Source organism: Excalfactoria chinensis, chromosome 22, assembly GCF_039878825.1.
Source record: "Excalfactoria chinensis isolate bCotChi1 chromosome 22, bCotChi1.hap2, whole genome shotgun sequence".
Taxonomy (NCBI): Eukaryota; Metazoa; Chordata; class Aves; order Galliformes; family Phasianidae; genus Excalfactoria; species Excalfactoria chinensis.
The window spans coordinates 3,790,717-3,808,522 of record NC_092846.1 but is presented as its reverse complement, the minus strand read 5'-3'; the positions used below and the strand labels follow the sequence as shown (position 1 = coordinate 3,808,522).

General features: G+C 65.5%; 2 protein-coding genes across 7 annotated transcripts; both read left to right on the top strand.

The window, feature by feature from the left end:
- The first annotated feature begins 69 nt into the window (after positions 1-69).
- LOC140261677 (uncharacterized) lies at positions 70-4,268 on the top strand. 2 transcript variants are annotated; one of them, XM_072355359.1, is made up of 15 exons: positions 70-185; positions 639-953; positions 1,019-1,179; positions 1,261-1,420; positions 1,550-1,720; positions 1,783-1,874; positions 1,946-2,103; positions 2,182-2,285; positions 2,360-2,578; positions 2,665-2,750; positions 2,856-2,992; positions 3,083-3,172; positions 3,279-3,487; positions 3,572-3,778; positions 3,865-4,268. In XM_072355359.1, exons 1-15 carry the CDS (start codon positions 93-95, stop codon positions 4,150-4,152), a joined length of 2,490 nt encoding a protein of 829 aa, XP_072211460.1. In that variant the 5' UTR covers positions 70-92; the 3' UTR covers positions 4,153-4,268. The 2 variants fall into 2 exon arrangements, with proteins under 2 accessions (XP_072211460.1, XP_072211461.1); XM_072355360.1 differs by lacking the exon at positions 70-185 and having other exon boundaries at positions 591-953.
- A 2,276-nt stretch (positions 4,269-6,544) lies between these two features.
- Positions 6,545-17,708, top strand: MAP7D1 (MAP7 domain containing 1). Of its 5 annotated transcripts, none has more exons than XM_072355654.1 (18): positions 6,545-6,789; positions 10,891-11,577; positions 11,694-11,762; positions 12,262-12,425; positions 12,573-12,687; positions 13,638-13,748; positions 14,815-14,937; positions 15,027-15,169; positions 15,264-15,394; positions 15,473-15,723; positions 15,790-15,949; positions 16,024-16,183; positions 16,286-16,390; positions 16,482-16,535; positions 16,622-16,676; positions 16,770-16,887; positions 16,959-17,158; positions 17,236-17,708. In XM_072355654.1, exons 1-18 carry the CDS (start codon positions 6,567-6,569, stop codon positions 17,244-17,246), a joined length of 2,880 nt encoding a protein of 959 aa, XP_072211755.1. In that variant the 5' UTR covers positions 6,545-6,566; the 3' UTR covers positions 17,247-17,708. The 5 variants fall into 5 exon arrangements, with proteins under 5 accessions (XP_072211755.1, XP_072211757.1, XP_072211754.1 ...); XM_072355653.1 differs by having other exon boundaries at positions 6,547-6,789; positions 15,261-15,394; XM_072355655.1 differs by having other exon boundaries at positions 6,549-6,768; positions 15,261-15,394.
- The last annotated feature ends 98 nt before the right edge of the window (positions 17,709-17,806 follow it).

Below are 17,806 nucleotides of genomic sequence, written 5' to 3'. Positions count from 1 at the left end.
ACCGCGATGCGCCTACAAATCCCGTCGTGCGGAGCCGGTCAGCTGACTCCGCTTCCGGCGGGCGCTGTGGCGGGCGGCCTGCGGCAGGGCCTATGCGAGGAGCTAGGCCGCATCCCAACGAGCGCTCAGCTCCATGCAGGGCCCGTAGGCATCCAGCTGCCGCTGAGCAGCTCCTGATGGCAATGGTAGATGTGGGGCCTCTTGGTGATTCTGGCTTGGCTTCTAGTTGCCACTGCTTGTCCTGCTGGCAGCACATCTCAGTTGCAAGGGTCCGAAAGCGGGGCGGGAGTTGCTCTGAGCCGGTGCAGCCCAGCTGCAGCCTCTGCTGGAGCCCAGGGCGGTCCCTCTGCACCTGGAGCCGGGCTGGCTGCACGGGGCGGCTCTGCCGGTTCCCGTTGCGGAGCTGCCCTGGCCGGGGGGTGTTTGGAGTGGGCTGGAAGCCAGAACGCAGCCGCCATCTGTAACCTGGCAGAGATGGGCGGCTGCACCAGAGCACGGGAGGGGAGAATCCATATGGAGGGTCTGTTTGGGTTGGTTCGCTCACGGCACCCCCTCGCTGTTGCGCACACGTGGCTCTTCCCACACCGCCATTCTCCTCCCCGTGGCCGAGGAGCGCTCCGAACCCCGCTCTGGTTTAGGGCCAGGCTTCAGCGCGCTCCGCCCCAGCAGCAGCACGCAGCGGATGCCGGGAGGGGGCTGGTCCCGATGCGCTGAGCCGAGCCATGCCGTGCGGAGCTGCTGCCCCATGTGTCCCGACCCCGAGGACTGCCGTCCCGATGCATCCCAGCGTGGTGTCAGCGTGGCTCGGAGCTGTGGCGGTGCTGCTGTGCACGGTGCTGGGCTCTGGGTGGGCTGAGGCACAGCCTTTTCCTTTCCGAGACCCAACGCTGCCCTGGCACCAACGCCTGGAGGACCTGCTGGGTCGTCTGACCCCCGCCGAGATGGTGCTGCAGGTGAGGGCACGCCGGGCGGTGGGGGAGCAGCCCCCAGCTCCTGCTCAGCACCTGTGGGCCCACAGATGGCGAGAGGGGGAGCCATGGGGAACGGCCCCGCTCCCCCCATCCCACGGCTGGGCATCGGACCCTACAACTGGAACACCGAGTGCCTGCGGGGCGATGCGGAGGCACCCGGGTGGGCCACAGCTTTTCCCCAAGCTCTGGGGCTGGCCGCCGCCTTCAGGTACAAGAGCTGGCGGTGTTCGTTGTGGGGTGGAGCCCCCGCTCACCTGCATGCACTGACACCTCCCTGCTGTCCCTGCAGCCCTGAGCTCGTGTACCGAGTGGCCAACGCCACGGCCACCGAAGTGCGTGCCAAGCACAACTCCTTCATTGCTGCCGGCCGCTACGATGACCACACGGGGCTCAGCTGCTTCAGTCCTGTGCTCAACATCATGAGGCACCCGCTGTGGGGCAGGAACCAGGTGCTGGCATGGGGAAGGGGTCAGGGTGGGACCCAGCCCCACAGGACTGTGTTTGCAGCAGCTCTGGATGAGGGCTGTGGGGGTGGGAGGGCTGTGGAAGCGCAGTGACCCAATGTCCCTCTGATCCAGGAGACATACGGGGAGGACCCGTACCTGACAGCAGAGCTGGCCACGAGCTTCGTGCAGGGGCTGCAGGGTCAGCACCCCCGCTACATCAAGGCCAGTGCTGGCTGCAAGCACTTCAGCGTGCACGGTGGCCCTGAGAACATCCCTGTCTCCAGGCTCAGCTTTGATGCCAAGGTGAGTGTGGTGGGGGCATGGGGCAGCGGGTGCCCCCCAAGTGCTGACTGTTTCTGCCACAGGTGCTGGAGCGGGACTGGCGCACCACCTTCCTGCCCCAGTTCCAGGCATGCGTGCGTGCCGGGTCCTACAGCTTCATGTGCAGCTACAACAGGTACAGAGCATGGGGGGGCTCAGTGGGGAATACATGGCACTGCCCCATTTGCACTGTCCCCTCTCCAACAGGATCAACGGCGTCCCTGCCTGTGCCAACAAGAAGCTGCTGACAGACATCCTGCGGGGCGAGTGGGGCTTCGAGGGCTACGTGGTGAGCGACGAGGGGGCTGTGGAGCTCATCCTGCTGGGGCACCGTTACACACACACCTTCCTGGAGACGGCCATTGGTGAGTGGATGTGATGGGAGCGGGGTGCCCGGGTGCCACGTGGCCACAGCGAGCGGTTCTTTGTCTCCCATGGGGCAGCATCGGTGAACGCCGGCCTCAACCTGGAGCTGTCCTACGGCATGAAGAGGAACGTCTTCATGCACATCCCTAAGGCCTTGGCCATGGGCAACATCACTCTGGAGGTTGGTGCTGAGGAGCCCTGTGCCTCGATTGTGCCCAAAGCGTGATGAAGATTTTGATGCTGGGGTTTTGGCAGACGCTGCGTGACCGTGTGAGGCCCCTCTTCTACACGCGGCTGCGGCTGGGGGAGTTCGACCCCCCGTCCATGAATCCCTACAGCAGCCTGGAGCTGAGCGTGGTGCAGAGCCCTGAGCACCGCAGCCTTGCTCTGGAGGCAGCCATCAAGAGCTTCGTGCTGCTGAAGAACCAGCGGGACACGCTGCCGCTCCGCGAGCTGCACGGCAAGCGCCTGGCGGTGAGACCTGGGCTGCTCCACTCCAGTGCATCCCCTCCTTGGCACGGGGCTGTGGGTGCCTGTCTTCACCCCTCTCCCATCCACAGGTGGTGGGTCCCTTTGCAGACAACCCCCGTGTGCTGTTTGGGGACTACGCACCGGTGCCGGAGCCACAGTATATCTACACACCGCGGTGAGCACCCAGCTGTGCTCAGCCCTGGGAGCACCTCAGGTGTGCTCTGCCCTTCCCTGGGGCTGTTCTCCCCATGGTGCACTGACCCCATTGTGCCCCACACAGGAGGGGACTGCAAACACTGCCAGCCAATGTCAGCTTTGCCGCGGGCTGCCGGGAGCCGCAGTGCAGGGTATACTCACGGGCTGAGGTGGAGGATGTGGTGCGGGGAGCTGATGTGGTGCTGGTGTGCCTGGGGACGGGTAGGTGGAAGCAATAGGGCACGGACACTGCCATGTGGGGAATGTGGGGATGGGGTGCAGTGGGGTGTCCCTTGGCTCCCCCTCCAACAGGGATAGATGTGGAGATGGAGGCGAGGGACCGCAAGGACCTGTCCCTGCCTGGACACCAGCTGCAGCTGCTGCAGGATGCTGTGCGTGCAGGTAGGGCACTGCACATGGTCTGTGGGTAAGGGACAGGGCACACGTCCCCCTCCCAACCCCAAAGCAATGCCAGCGGTGTGCTCATGGTGAAACCCCTCTCCTGAAGCTGCTGGACACCCCGTCATCCTGCTGCTGTTCAACGCGGGGCCTCTGGATGTGAGCTGGGCGCAGGCGCATGACGGCGTGGGGGCCATCCTGGCCTGTTTCTTTCCTGCCCAGGCCACCGGCCTGGCCATTGCCAGCGTCCTGCTGGGTGAGCAGGGGGCCAGCCCTGCAGGCAGGCTGCCAGCCACATGGCCTGCAGGCATGCACCAGGTGAGGGCAGGGCACAGCTCCTCAATGGCCACGGGGAGTCGCCGGGGACCGTGCTCACTCCTGATGGCACTGCTCTGCCTATAGGTGCCCTCGATGGAGAACTACACTATGGAGGGGCGGACGTACCGCTACTATGGGCAGGAGGCCCCGCTCTACCCCTTTGGGTACGGGCTGTCCTACACCACCTTCCACTACCGGGACCTGGTGCTGAGCCCCCCAGTGCTGCCCATCTGCGCCAACCTCTCCGTGTCGGTGGTGCTGGAGAACACGGGGCCACGTGACAGTGAGGAGGTGAGTGTGGCTGCTCTGCTCATCCATGGCCATCTGTGGGGCTCAGGTAGGGATGGGGCCCCTCCTGCTGACCCCCCTCCTTGCAGGTGGTGCAGCTGTACCTGCGTTGGGAGCAGCCATCTGTGCCGGTGCCGCGCTGGCAGCTGGTGGCTTTCCGCCGCGTGGCCGTTCAGGCTGGTGGTGCCACCAAGCTGTCCTTTGGGGTGCTGGCTGCCCAGCGTGCCGTCTGGATGCAGCAATGGCAGCTGGAGCCCGGAGCCTTCACCCTCTTTGCTGGTGGGCAGCAGCCAGGGCAGCAGATACGGGTGCCCTCAGAGGTGTTGAGCGCAAAGTTCAGTGTCACTGGGGCTGCCCGGGCGCTGCACAGCTGCTAGAGGTGGGGATGGGTCCTGGGGTGTGGGGAGCTGGAGGGAAGGCTGAGGTGCAGTGGCTGTGCAGGACAGGGGGAGCACAGTGCTCTGCCTTGCAATAAAGTACCCTCTGCTCTCCAGGATGCTGTGTGCATGCCCTATAGGTGCCCATAGCCACATGGTAGTGCCACCCCAGCACTCTTTGCTCCAGTTCAGAGCACCCAGAGCTGCTCTAGGGTCAGATCCAACACTCTGGTCCATTCAGGGCCAATTTCATGCTGCACTTTTGCCCCTCAGGCCTTTCTCCTTGTCATGCTGGCTCCATGGGCTGTGCAACCACCCTCCCTCCTGGGGACGGATCCAGCTCTGTCCTGCTTGGAGTTGGGGGGAGGTGCTCCCCCCTCGGTGTGGGGAATGTGCTGGAGCTGGCCCAGGCGGCTGGGCAGCTATAAATAGGGCTGGGGCACACGTGGGTCCGGCGGCTGCCGGGCATGGGATGGGTGTGGGGCTGCAGCCATATGCTGGGGGGGGCACAGGGGTTTGGGATCTTCTGGGGATGTCATTGTGGGGAAACAGTCCCCCCCAACCCCTGAGCCATGGGGCAGGAGGATGAGATGGGGCTTGCAGGGACCATGTGAGGCAGCCCAGGCCCAGCACCATGACATCAGGGCACTAATTACAGATGCTGCCCGGGATAATTACAGAGCTGGGGCAGGGCAGGGCTCAGCCTGATGCAGGCCCATTTATCACCGGCTCCTGCCAGGCGTCATCCTGCAGCAGCCCCATAGCAAGCAGCTCAGGGCACAGACCCTCACCCCCAGGATCTCATAGCGATCAGTGTCAGCGTTTTGGGGTTCAGCTTGGCCTTGGTATTTAGAGCTATGGGGTGGGAGCAGCCTGTGGGGAGGGGCAAAGTCCTGGGGCTGGAGGAGGAGGTGTGAGGTGGAGGGGTCAGGATGGGGAGTCCTGCAGCACTTTGCTCCATGATGTCAGCCCTGCCAGCAGGGCTTTGTTTGCTGCTCTCCCATCCCCGTTTGCACCCATCCTGCCACAGTCACGGGGCAGTGCTGCAGACGTAATTACCCTTCGATTTTGGGGGTGCTCAGCACCCCGGGGGCAGCAAAACTGAGTGGTTGGGGTGAGGCTCTGGAGCAAACTGCAGTGCCGGGGCTGGGCTGGGGGGGACCTGTGGCAGCCCCCTCTCCATGGAGTAGGGCTGGGGGTCGTAACTTGGGCCAGGGGTCTGTGCAGCACTGAGGGCTTTGGGGAGCGCAGCCAAGCGGTGCAGCTCTGCTTGTGCGGTGCTTGTGATGAGCTCATTGATTTTTCCATGAGCTCGGGAAGGGGCAGCAGTTCCCAGCATCCATGGGAACAAGGGGGAGGGGGGAGCTGGACCCAGCACCCCCAGCAGCAGTGCTGTGCCTGCAGCAGAGCAATCGATGATGGCAGTGCTGCTGCTCGGGTGAGGCACTGAGTGGGGCTGGCACAGCTCTGCAGTGCTGTTACTGGGTCCATGCCCCACACTGCTCTGTGCTGTTCCCCAGTGCCACCCTGAGACTCACAGGGCTGTGCCCCATCCCTTCCCATCCCCTTGGGGCTGGGCAGCTGCTGGGAATGTGGGGAAAAGCCCAGCTCTGAGCCAGGCCGGGAGCCCGTTGGGTGCAGTTGGTGATGCCAAGAGAGGGGCACGCAGATTTGGTGGGGGTGGTCACACATATGGTGGCACTGAGCAGGTCCCTGTTGGTTCCAGCCCAAGGGTGTGCCAAGCTGTGTGACCCCATCTGATCCATGCACAGACCCCAGACCTGGCCAGCCCCCCCATCACCCCTCTGATAGCTCTGGGCCTGCCTGCTTCCATGGCTGAGTCAGAGGAGCACATTCATGGAGCAGAGGGCCAGAGTTTGAGGAACCTGTTTGGCAGGAGGAGGGATGGCAGGGGATCTCCTGGCAGTGACATCATCCCCAAAACAGGCGCCTCTGATGAGGCGATGCCTGCAGGAACCTGAACTGTGCATCACCACATCCTCCTGCACCCAAAGGTGCTGTGACCCAGCGGGTGTCCCTGTTGTTGCGGTGGGGGTGAGATGCGGAGCGGTCCGGTGCAGTGGTGCGTTGCCCCGTGGTGCTGAGCCGCTGCTGGGGGCTGCAGGAGGCAAAAGGGACGGGGGTGAGGCCCCACAAATGGTGGAGATGGAGCTCTGGGATGGAAATAGCGTCCCTTTGGGGGGGACGGGGATGCTGACCCGGGTGGTGGTGGCTGTGCAGGCAGGGCAGGTTTCACCCTCAGCGTCATACGCGCTGGGGACCGGCTCCAGGTGATGCTGGGAGAGGTGAGCGTGGTTGTGAGCCACAACCTTTGGAAGAAAACAAGGAGGGATGGAGGTGGGCGAGCGCGGAGCTGAGCGGCTCTAACACCGGCAGCGGGGCCCGGAGCGGTGATGTCGGGCGGAGCATCTCGGCTCCATCCCATCCCCATCCCACCCCATCGGGGTCGGGGCGGGGAGCTCCGAGATTCCTCCCCCGCGGGCCGGGGGGAGCGGGGCGGCGCGGCGCAGCTCGGAACGGCCCGGCCCCCTGCACCGCCCCGCGCCATGGAGAGCGGCCGAGCCGGGCGGGAGCCCCAACCCCGAGCTGCGCCCGGTACTGCGGGGAGCGGGCAGGGTGAGGGATGCGGGTCCGGGGAGGGCGGGGGGTGCGGGATGCGGCTCTGCGGGAGGCGGCGGGGGGGTAACGGCCGGGAGCCGCAGCGCGGGGCGGGTGGGGACGCGGGATGCGGCCTCGGTGCTCCGTAGCGGTGCGGGCGGTGGCCCCAGAGCCGGGGGGATGCGGTGCGGGGCTGGGAGGTGGTTGGAGCCGAGGGGGGTGGGGGGAGCGGAAGGAGCGGAGGGGCCGCCCGCAACGCGGGGCCGGGAGCGGACAAAGCTCAGCGGCGCGGGGCCGCCCCTCCATTTTGGCGGAGAAGAGGAAGAAGGGGGGTGGGGTGGGGGGGGAGCGCAGCCCCCGGCCCCGCGGAGCGCTGGATCCCGTGCCCTTGGGGAGCCCGCTCGGTGGGGCTGCGGGGCATCGCCCCCATCCGCTTCTCAGCTCCGCACGGAGCGCTGCGGGGAGGTGCGGGGCGGGGGCGGCCCGGGTGGGGCTGAGCGGCGCCCGGCGGTGCCCTCCCGCTGCCCTCCCGCTGCCCCGGGCTGAACTCCGGTGCGAACGGGCGGAGGGCGGCGGTCCCGTTTTGCTCCGGGCCCCGCTGCGACCGAGCGGCGCTTTGTGGCACCGCTTCCACCGATGGAGGAAGAGGAGAAGCTCTCCCCTCCCCTCCCCCCCCCCCCCCATCTCTCCCCAGCCCCCCCCGGCCCCGCTCAGCGCCGCGCTGTGATTCATCGGGCGCGGGGGAGGGCTGCGTGCCGCCCCAACGCCGTGCGGTGGTTCTCGGGGAGCGCAGAGAGCTGCGTGCCCGCTCCGAGCTGCGCTCGCCCTACAGCGCTGCAGACATCTTGTCTTACGTCCCACCCGCCGCTCCCCCATCCGCGACACCGCCGAGCATCGCTGCGCCTTTCGCTGCCCGGGTGGGAGCTGCCGCCCCAAAGCGCCGCCCGCGAGCATCGGAGGTTGCCGGGGATGGGGGAGCTCTGCTCGGCGCACGGATCCTCCTGCAAAGCGGGAGCTGCGCGTCCTCACCCCTCGGTCGGGGAACCCTCCATGTCTCACCCTGCAGCAGCCCCAGACACGGTGGGTTCCCCTTTCCTGGCCACCAGTGGGATGCAGAACCAGCAGGGCACAGGGCAAGCACAGACGGTGCTTATTTGGGTCCCATCGGGCTCTCCTGGCACGGGGCAGAGGGGGGTGCGGGGCAGCTGATCGGCCGCCAGTGCCAGCATTGGGAGAGCAGGGAGAGCCCGATGGAGCCAACGTGATGTGACGTACGGAGCAGCGATGTGACAGGCACAGCCCCGTGGTGCCACATCCAAAATAGCTGGTACGGCCCTCAGCTGGTTGGGAGCGGGGCTGGGGACACAGCAGTGCGGGGAGGGCGGCCTCCTGGGATCCCACATTGCACCCGGTAGGTGCCCACCTAATAGAGGAGCTACGTTTTGGAGGTGCTCTCCACAATCCCTGCCCCTGTCCTGCCTGCTGTGCTGCTCCCCAGTGCTGTGCTGGCTGCTGTGGGGTCACCCCAAGGACGTGGGCAGCTCCTGTCTCTGCTCTGCTGTGCAGACGGATGGCAGCCAGGTGCTGCCCACAGCCCGGCCCTGTGCCTTGGTTCTGGGGCTGATGGAGCCCAGCAGCAGTCCTGGCACGTTCTGCTTTCCCCTGGGTGGATTCTAAGCCCTGGAAACCCCCCAGCTGTGGCTGTGAGATCCCATCCCCCAAGTTCCCCTTGTTGCTCTCCAGCTCCCCACATCAATACTGGCCACAGTGCCCCTGCACCCCGTGTCTCCGTGCCCCATTGCAGTGCTGGCTCCCAAGCAGGAGCAAAGACCCCTTGATGGGGACATGCAGGGGACACTCACTGTGCCCACCACCCCGGAACGCGTGATGCTGCACATCCCCAGGAGCCAAGTGGGAGTGGGCACAGCACAGTGCTGTGCAGTGGGAGGGAAAGGGGCTCTGTGCACCTCTGTGCACCCCACAGGGCTCTGGTGGCTTCAGCAGCCCCTGTCCTTGCTGGGTACCCACACTTGCTCCATGCAGGTGGTACTGGGAGCTGATGGGGACACAGAGCAGCTCTGGAGGTTCAGCCTTTGAGGCTGGGGACACAACTGGAGAGGGGACACGAGTCCCCCAAGGACATGCGTGTGTCCTCACGGGGCCCTGCAGAGCCATTGGTGGCTTTGGGGCTGAGCTTTGCAGCAGGAACTCATCCCTGGGCATCACAGAAGCCATCTCCCACCCCATGCAGGGATGTGTGCCCTGGGGCGGTGGTGGCCAAACATTCTGAGTCCATCCATGGTCCCAACACTGGCACACCGTGGATGAGCTGCACTGTACCTATCCCAGCTCCAAGTTGGGGTCAGCCCCAATGTCCCAGCAGCCAGGAACAACCTGGGGCTGGCCTTGTATGTGAGGATACATGGGGGAAGCTGAGGTGAAGGCGCCGCGCTGCCCCCCCTGCCCTCCCCAATGGGAAGCCCCCCCAGGGCCCCGCTGCAGTGCTGGGCTCGGGCTGCTCGCCTTCTCCATCCCCCCGGGGTTTTGATGTGCTCGCGCTTCATTGCACCAGGAATTGCCTCTGCCTGGATGAGCAGCTCCGGCCGCGTGCAGGGCGGGAGGTGCCGGTGGCACTGGGTGGCACATGGGTGTGTTGGTGGCACTGGGACCCCCGAGAGGAGCTGGGTGGGCTTCATCACCGCAGCTCTCTTCCAGCAGGGCCAGCTCGAGGCATGGCTTGCTCCATGGCCGGCATCCCTCCCATCCCAGCATGGATGTGCATGGCGATGTCCCCTCTGCGGGACAGCAGGGCTGGGGGCTGTGGGGCGCAGTGTTTGGGGCTGGGAGCTGATCCCCTCTGGAATGCCCCAGCGTTGGGTTTCAGGGCAGCTGCTGTGCTGCGGCAGCGACAGGGACAGATGGCGCAGGGCTGCTCCTGGGCTGTGGCTTTTGGGGTTTGTGGCTGTGCCCCGCGGCGCTGAGCGCTGCCATCCCTATGGCCATCGGGGTGGGACGGATCCTGCCCGTGGGCTGCGTGGCAGCTCCATGCCCTGTGGCTATGGGTGGCTGTAGGGACTCAGTGCTGTTCCTCACGCTGCAAGGATGGGCTGGGATGACCATGGGCTGGGATGTCCATGGGCTGGGATGTCCATCTGCTGCACGCTGTCAGCCTGAGTGGCGTCCCGGCTCAGCTGGTGGCTCCATGGGCTGCATTGCTGCAGTGCCTGCGGGTGGGAGTGGGGATGGGTGGGAGCCCTTGTCCTTTCTGTCTGTGCTGGGGCTGTGGGTGTGTTGGAGCAGACGACGGCCTCCTTCCTGCAGCATAAATAGCCGGAAAGCAGCGGGAGGGCAAGTCCTGTGCTGAGCCCATCCGGGGAGCGATGCTCCCACAGGGGGGTCCTGGTGGGGTGCAGCCCCCCATGCGGTGCAGCCTGGGGCTTTCCCTGTGCTCACCCAGCTCCGGTGTGAAGGAGCGGCGCCGGCCGTGTTTGCACAGCCCATACTTTGCCCCTCTCTGAAGATTGCAGAGAGCTCCACAAACACAGTGAGTGGGGCAGGACATCGCCCCGTGGGGAGGACCACACGCTGGGTCCCCAGTGTCCTCATTGCAGTCAGAGCTGGGGTCATGTGCATGGCTGTGCCAGCAGTGGCATTGCCCATGGGGCCGGGCTGGGCAGACTCACCGACCCCTCCTGCTGCACAGGAATTGGGGCTGTGGTCCTAAGCGAAGTGCTTGCATAGAGCAGACAGGCTGAGCAACATGCTGCTCCATGCAGGGTGCTCCTGCTGCACTGCGCCCTGCACCGGTCACCCCCATATGGGTCACCGCTCAGTGCCGGTGCTCCATGTGGGTCAGTACACACAGAGCTGAGTGGACTCCCAGCCCCACACATTCGGGGAGGAGTTGTTTTCTCGAGGCCGCCGTGTGCATTCCTGGGCCATGAGTTCATGGCTGCGAGGGGACACGCACTGTGCTGTGACGTCAGGCCGACAGCCTGAGCCCATCCTGCGCCCTTCCAATACAGTGGGAGCTCCCTGCATCCTTTGGGAAGTGCCTGATCCCCCCCCCAGTGCCTGATGTGGGCTGGGGATGGTGACCTGCTGTGCTCTGTATTGCAGGGAAGACACCGTCCCCGATGGGAGACAACGTGCTGCCCCCCCCCCTTGGGGACACCACGCATGGAGACAGCCCCCTGCAGCGTGACCGACCCGTCCTCCCAGCCGTGACCCCCTCCCCAATGGCCACCCCTCCTCCAGGACAGCTCTGCCCCGTTCCCACAGCCGTGACCCCCCCAGGACAGCCCGTGTCACCCATCCCTGCAGCTGTGGCTCCCTCAGCAGAGAGTGTCCCACCCTGGTGTGACAAGACCCCTCCTGCGCCCCCCCATCCTCGCACTACAGAGCAACCCAAAGAAGAGGCATCACCCAGCACTGCCAGCCACCCGCTGCCCGTCCCCACTGCCCCGTGCTCAGCGGAGACACTGCCCCATGGGAGCACCACTATGGCCCCCACTGCTGGCAAAGGGGCACCCTCCGATGCCAAGAGCCCCCCAGGCAGCACAGCCCAGCCCCCCAAGGATGTTGCCCCCAAGGATGAAACCCCCAAGGAAACACCCTCCAAGGACATTCACCACAAGGAAACGCCCTCCAAGGGTGTCCCCCCCAAGGATGCATCCCCCAAGGATACACCGTCCAAGGATGTTGCCCCCAAGGACGTGACCCCCAAGGATGTGACCCCCAAAGGTGACCGTGCCACTCCAGCTGCTGCATCGCCATCTTCAGCTGCCAGCCCCAGGCCCAAGCAAGGTGGGTGCCCTGGAGAAGGGTTGTGGGGAAGGCAGCTGTCCGCCCCACTGCTCATGTGGGGTCCCCCCATTCCGGGGTGCGGTTTGTTCTGCTCTGACCGTGTCTCCCCGCAGCAGATGTTCAGAAGGCCCAGGCTCGGCACAGGCAGGCGAAGGAGCGGCGAGAGGAGCGAGCCAAGTACCTGGGTGAGGAGTGGGGCTGGGAGGGAAAGTGGATGGGAAGGGGCAGGCGGGAGAGCTAAGGAGCTTGGCTGGGTCATGGCAATCCCATTAGCAGCTATTAGTGCAAGCACTGCACTTGCAGGTTTGTCCCCTCCGGGCACGCTGCACAACATTGGGGGTGGCACCCCACATCTGGGTGGGTTCAAGCAGGCAGCAATGTGTGGGGCCGTGGATGTGTGGGGCTGCGCAGCCCCCGCGCCGCCCATGGGGCCCCCTCATCCCCGCGCTCTTTCCACCCTCATTCCTCCATTGTTTCTCCGAGCTGCTCCGCGGGCTCCCGGCTCCCTTTTGTCCTCTCCCTAACTCCTCCCTGCCACCGCAATGCTGCCGGCCCCATGCGCCTGGGGAACCCTCAATGCTGCTGCTACGCATCCACGCTGCGGCCGTGGGGCTCTTTGTGTGCGTGGGGTGCTGCATCCCCCTGGCTGGGCTGTAACTGCTCCACGTGGGCTCCCCCCTGCAGCGGCCAAGCGGGCGCTGTGGCTGGAGAAGGAGGAGAAGGCCAAAGTGCTGCGGGAGAGGCAGCTGGAGGAGCGACGGCGGCGGCTGGAGGAGCAGCGGCTGCGGGCAGAGAAGCGCCGTGCGGTGCTGGAGGAGCGACAGAGGCAAAAGCTGGAGAAGAACAAGGTGGGGATGGGATGGGTGAGCTCCATATGGGGTCTGCAGCAGCACGTCCGGGAATCCTCGGGCACATCCGTGTGCCTTAGGGTGGGCGTCACGGCCCCATTGCCCAATGAAGGTCCCCATCTCTGAGCCCGTCCCTCTCCCGGACAGGAGCGCTACGAGGCGGCCATCCAGCGCTCGGCCAAGAAGACGTGGGCAGAGATCCGGCAGCAGCGGTGGTCGTGGGCAGGAGCCCTGCACCACGGTTCTGCTGCACACAAGGATGGTGAGTGCACGAGGACGGGACGGCGAGCTCAGTGCCTGCAGTGCTGCCCTGCTGCGACGTCGCACTGCTGCCCCTCTTGCTGCGCTGGGGCCCAGCAGGACCCCACGGCTTCTCCCTGTTCCCATCTGTGGTCACTGCGCCGTGCGGGGATGTTGTGTGGGGCTTGGAGCTCCGTGAAGGCATCGTGTTGTTGTTGGTGTTAGGGTGTGTGTTGTGATGCGTCCCCACGGCACCCGGCTGCATGCGGTGCCAACGTGGGGGTGATCGGAGCTGCGTGGCTGTGCCGTGCGGGATGCTCAATGTGGGGCTCCTCTCCATGGGGTCACTGTGCTGGGGGTGCAGCCTGGCTGCTGAGGGGGCAGGGCTGGGCTGTGGCTGATGGGCAGCGCCGTGTCCTCAGTTCCCTGAGTGCCTTTGCGCCGTGGGGTGGCTGTGTGTGCGGCGCTGGGTGCTGGCAGTGCATGCTCAGGGTGCACACACAGACACTTTGTGCCCTGCTGAGAGTCGTGCAGCATTTGGGGACGGATGCACACCTGCTGTATGGGGCTCCATGCCACTTCTGTGGAGCTGCCCCCCAACCTGGCTGCTCCCTCCTCCACTGGTGGGCTCTGGCTGCTCGGCCAGAGCTGAAGGCTCTGCTTCCCTGCTGCCCCCCACCCCGTGCTGCTGTAGGATCCTGTGTTCATCTGCCCCTAAGCCACCGCAGTCCCCTGGCTCCAGGGCTGCGTTTTGGGGACACCACGGTGGCAGGGCTGTGGTTCCCAGAGCCGAGATCCCTGCATGCTCCCTGCATGACACAGGCACTGTGCCACACAGCCTGTCCTGACCACCAGTGTGTACCACGTCCTCCCACCACCCCGCAGCCCCACTGCCCCATGTCAGTGCATGCTGCATGCGGGGACCCACCCTGGCCCCGGTCTGTAATGCCCTGTGTCTTTTCCCTCCTCCAGGTGCGAGCCGCTGCTCGGTGTCCGCCGTAAACCTCCCCAAACACGTCGACTCTATAATCAACAAGCGGCTCTCCAAATCCTCTGCCACCCTCTGGAACTCTCCCAGTAGAAGTAAGAGCCCTTTGCATGGCCCTGCAGTGCAGGGGGGCACGGCTCAGCCCCCCCACCCCACATAGGGACCCCCCCAGGCCCGGCTGTGCCATGCACAGTGCCCATGGAGAGGAGGAGCCGTGTGCTGTTTGTTTTAGAGGAGGATGGAGCTTTGGAGGAGGCTGGCGCCGGCTCCTTGCCCAGCTATGGAGAGTGGCTGGGAGGTGGATGGTGCCAGGATGGCACTGGGAGCCTTATGGCTGTGTGAGATGCATCTCGCACCACCTCTGCAGGGCTGGTGCCCACTGTGACACCTTGGAGTGCCTTGCGGTGCTGTGGGTGCAGCACTGTGTGCCCTTTGGGGGCTGTGGGTGCAGCGCTGGGTGCCGTGAGGTCGCTGAGGTCTGGCTGAGCTGCTGGAGCCGTGGGGCTGCGTGCTGTTGTGCTGCTGAGTTGCCTGGCGATGGGCGTGCGCCGGATGGTATAAATAGATGGAGCAGCTGATGCAGGCAGCTCTGATGGCCTCATGCTGGGGCTCAGCCAGGGGGGGCACATGGGGCTGTGCTGAGCAGCCAGCGCCTGGTCTGGTGCTGGACACAGTGCCCAGTGTTGCTCCAGTGTCTCTGTGCTGTCCCCTCCCAGCAGCAGGGTACTGCATTGTCCTGATGGAGGGGGGCACAGTGCTGCTGTCTCTGCTGTCCACATGGCTGTGGGGTGTTTGGGGCAGCAGTGCAATGCAGCTGGCAGTGTCACCGTGCCCAGCTGGGCCAGCAGCATGCTTGGGGGCCACCATCCCCTGGGTGCCACGACTGCATGGTGGCCTCAGCCCCTCTCCCTTGGTGCAGGGGCACACGGTGGCAGCCCTGCAGTGCACTGGGGGCTCAGTGTCACTGGCACAGGGTGCATGGAGAGGGGGAATGCTGCTGTGGGCATACGTCGTCATCCTGCCTCAGTGCTGTGTGCCACGTGCGGTGCCATGGCTGTCAGTGCCGGGAGCGGGGATCTGGCAGCCGTGGGGCTCAAGCAGAGGGTTGGTGTCAGTGCTGCAGGGCTCCATACAGTGCTAAGGGCTCCTCTCCTTCTGCAGACCGCAGCCTGCAGCTGAGTCCCTGGGAGAGCAGCATAGTGGACCGGCTGATGACGCCCACCTTGTCCTTCCTGGCACGCAGCCGCAGCGCCGTGACACTGGCCGGGAATGGCAAGGAGCAGGGTGAGCATGGGGGGCACGGAACTGCATGGGGCAGGGGGCTGGGAGTGCTCCATGGTGGGATCCCACAGCCACCGTTCCCATCCCTGCAGTGCCCGTGTGCCCCCGCTCGGCCTCTGCCAGCCCCCTCAGCCCCTGCCACAACCACCGCCTGCCGCACCGCTGCTGGGAGCGACGGAGGGGCACAGCTGGCAGCCCCGATGTGACGCCACGTCGCCGTGCTGAATCCTCACCGGTGAGTGCCACCTTCTGCTGGGACAGCCCATGGCCGGCTCCTGGCCGAGCCCAGCGGCGTGGTGCTGATGCTATCTCTCTGTTGGACACAGAAGAAGAAGGAGAAGAAGGAGAAGGAGAGGGAGAACGCCAAGGAGCGCAGTGCACTGTCCCGCGAGCGCAGCCTCAAGAAGAGGCAGTCACTGCCTGGCGCACAGCCCCGGCTCCTGCCCACAGCTGACAGCAGGTTGGGACCTGGCACTGCACCCTGCCCAGCCCCGTGGCCATGGGAACCTGCTCATCTCTCTTCTGGTTCTGTTTGCAGCCCAGGCCCCAAGAACCGTCCCTCATCTCCTGCTACCCCCAAAACCCGCCCAGCGTCCCCCAGTCCAGCCCTGGGCTCACCCCACAAGCCGCCCCTGCCCCGTAGTGCCCACTCCTCCCCCAAGGTGCGGGCCAAGGTGCGGGATGAGCGGGGTGAGCAGGATGGCCAGGCCAAAGGGCGCGAGAGGAAGGAGGAGGAGAAGGGCTCAGCCACCCCCGAACCAGCCAGGGTTTCCACAGAGCCGGCAGCAGGTAGGTACATGGTGGTTAGGGGGCAGGAGGAGTGGGAACGGCACTGATGCTGCTCACACCCCGCAGCCCCCGCAGCCCCCGTAGCCCACAGCCCCCCCAGCAGACCCTCAGCCGGCACTACGGACCGGGAGGAGGCCGCCCGACTGCTGGCAGAGAAGCGGCGCCAGGCCCGTGAGCAACGGGAACGTGAGGAACGGGAGCGCAAGGAGCAGGAGGAGCAGGAGAGGTGAGTGCCCAGCCATGGACCCCAACCCGGCCATGGTGCCCCCCACCTCACTGAGGACCCCTGTGTCCCCACAGGCGGCTGCAAGAGGAGAGGGCGCAGCGGGCGGCGGAGGAGCAGAGCCGCAGGGAAGCTCTGGCACGGCAACAGGAGGAGGAGAGGCAGCTGCAGGAGGAGCGCGAGGCCCAGGAGAAGGCAAGGGCAGAACGGGAGGAGATGGAGAGGCTGCAGAGACAGGTGTGGGGCTGCGGGGAGGAGGAGGGGTGGGGTGGAAGGATGGGATGTGGGATGAGATGAAGCTTATCCCCACCGTTCCCACTTCACCTGCTGACCTGGCAGAGAGAAGAGGCCGAGGCGAAGGCACGTGAAGAGGCTGAACGGCAGCGCCTGGAGCGGGAGAAGCATTTCCAGCGTGAGGAGCAGGAGAGGCTGGAGAGGAAGAAGGTGAGGGCTGGGGGTGCTGCTGGGTGGTGCCCAGTGCACGGTGAGGGTCCTGCTGGGGAGAGCCGCGTGTGAGCCCCTGTCTGCCCTGCAGCGCCTGGAGGAGATCATGAAGCGGACGCGCAAATCGGATGCAGCAGATGCCAAGGTGGGTGCCTGTTCTGCACACCCCATCCTGAGCTGCCTGGGGACAGCAGCACCGTGGAGCCCTCACTGCTCTCCTTTTACTTGCAGAAGAAGGAAGACAAGATAGTGAACGGGAAAGCAGCAGAGCAGGAGCACGGCACAGGTACACAGCTCCCTCCTGCTTCAGTACTGGGAGTGCCCACAGCCCCTATCCCCGTCCTGCTCCCTGAGCTTTGGGCTCTGCTTGTATCTCCAGGTGGTGAGAAGAGAGCAGGGCCAATGCCAAAGGCAGAGGAGCTCCCTGAGACAGAGACACCGAGCGCAGGGACACTGGGGACACTGAAGGGCCCAGCAGGCGAAGGGCTGCAGCCCAGGTGAGCACGGGGGTGGGAATGGGGCCGGGGACTGGCAGGACCCCAGCTCAACCCGACCCACTGCCCCACAGCTCTGCTGCTAAGGATGCGGCAGCCCCGGTGGTGAACGGCGTGCAGCCCAGCAAGCACGAGAACGGCTTCTCAGGCACCGAGGGCTCCTCAGAGCTGCTGGAGCTCTCCCACCACAGCGGCAGCTCCAGCAGCATCATCCCCTTCGGCGACAAGGAGCCCTTCCTGAAGCAGGCAGTGGTCAAACCCCCCCAGGTGACAGGTGAGGGGCAGGGGAGCTCCCAGGGGGCTGGGGGGGCGATGGCGCCTCAGCTCTGACTGCAGCTCCTGTGCCCACAGAGGTGCTGTGAGGCCCGGCCGCCGTCCCCACGGAGCACCCATAGATCAGAAGGAACACCTCGCTGCTCCCTGCACCTCGCTGCTCCCTTCCACCCACCCGGCCTCGCCATGAGGAGCCCGGACAGCAACAAGGCTCTTCACATGGCAGCGTTCAGCCCCGCACCGTGTGGGGGGACCCTCCTGGTTTCCTCTCTCAGTTGTTTTTAATTCGTTTTTGTTCCTTTTTACAAACAAAACCACACGCCGCCATCATGCACCTTATCAGCCCGACCCCTCCGCTCACCCCAGCCGCGTGCTGCCATCCCGTGCTGATTTAACGCGCTGGGTCCAATGGATGTGAATACTGTAAATAGAGCTCGGCTGATACATGGCTATGGGGGGGTTGGGGGGAGGCCGGGCCCACACGCTGCTCTCCGTGCCGTTGTGACAGTGTTAATGCATCCGGATAACAATAAAAATGGACAGCCGTCACACGCCTCGCCTCGCTGCGGCCTTAAGGGTGGGATGGGGGCGGTGAGGAGGGGCGGCCTGTCAATGCACGGAGCGGACTATGAGGGTCAGCACCTCGTAG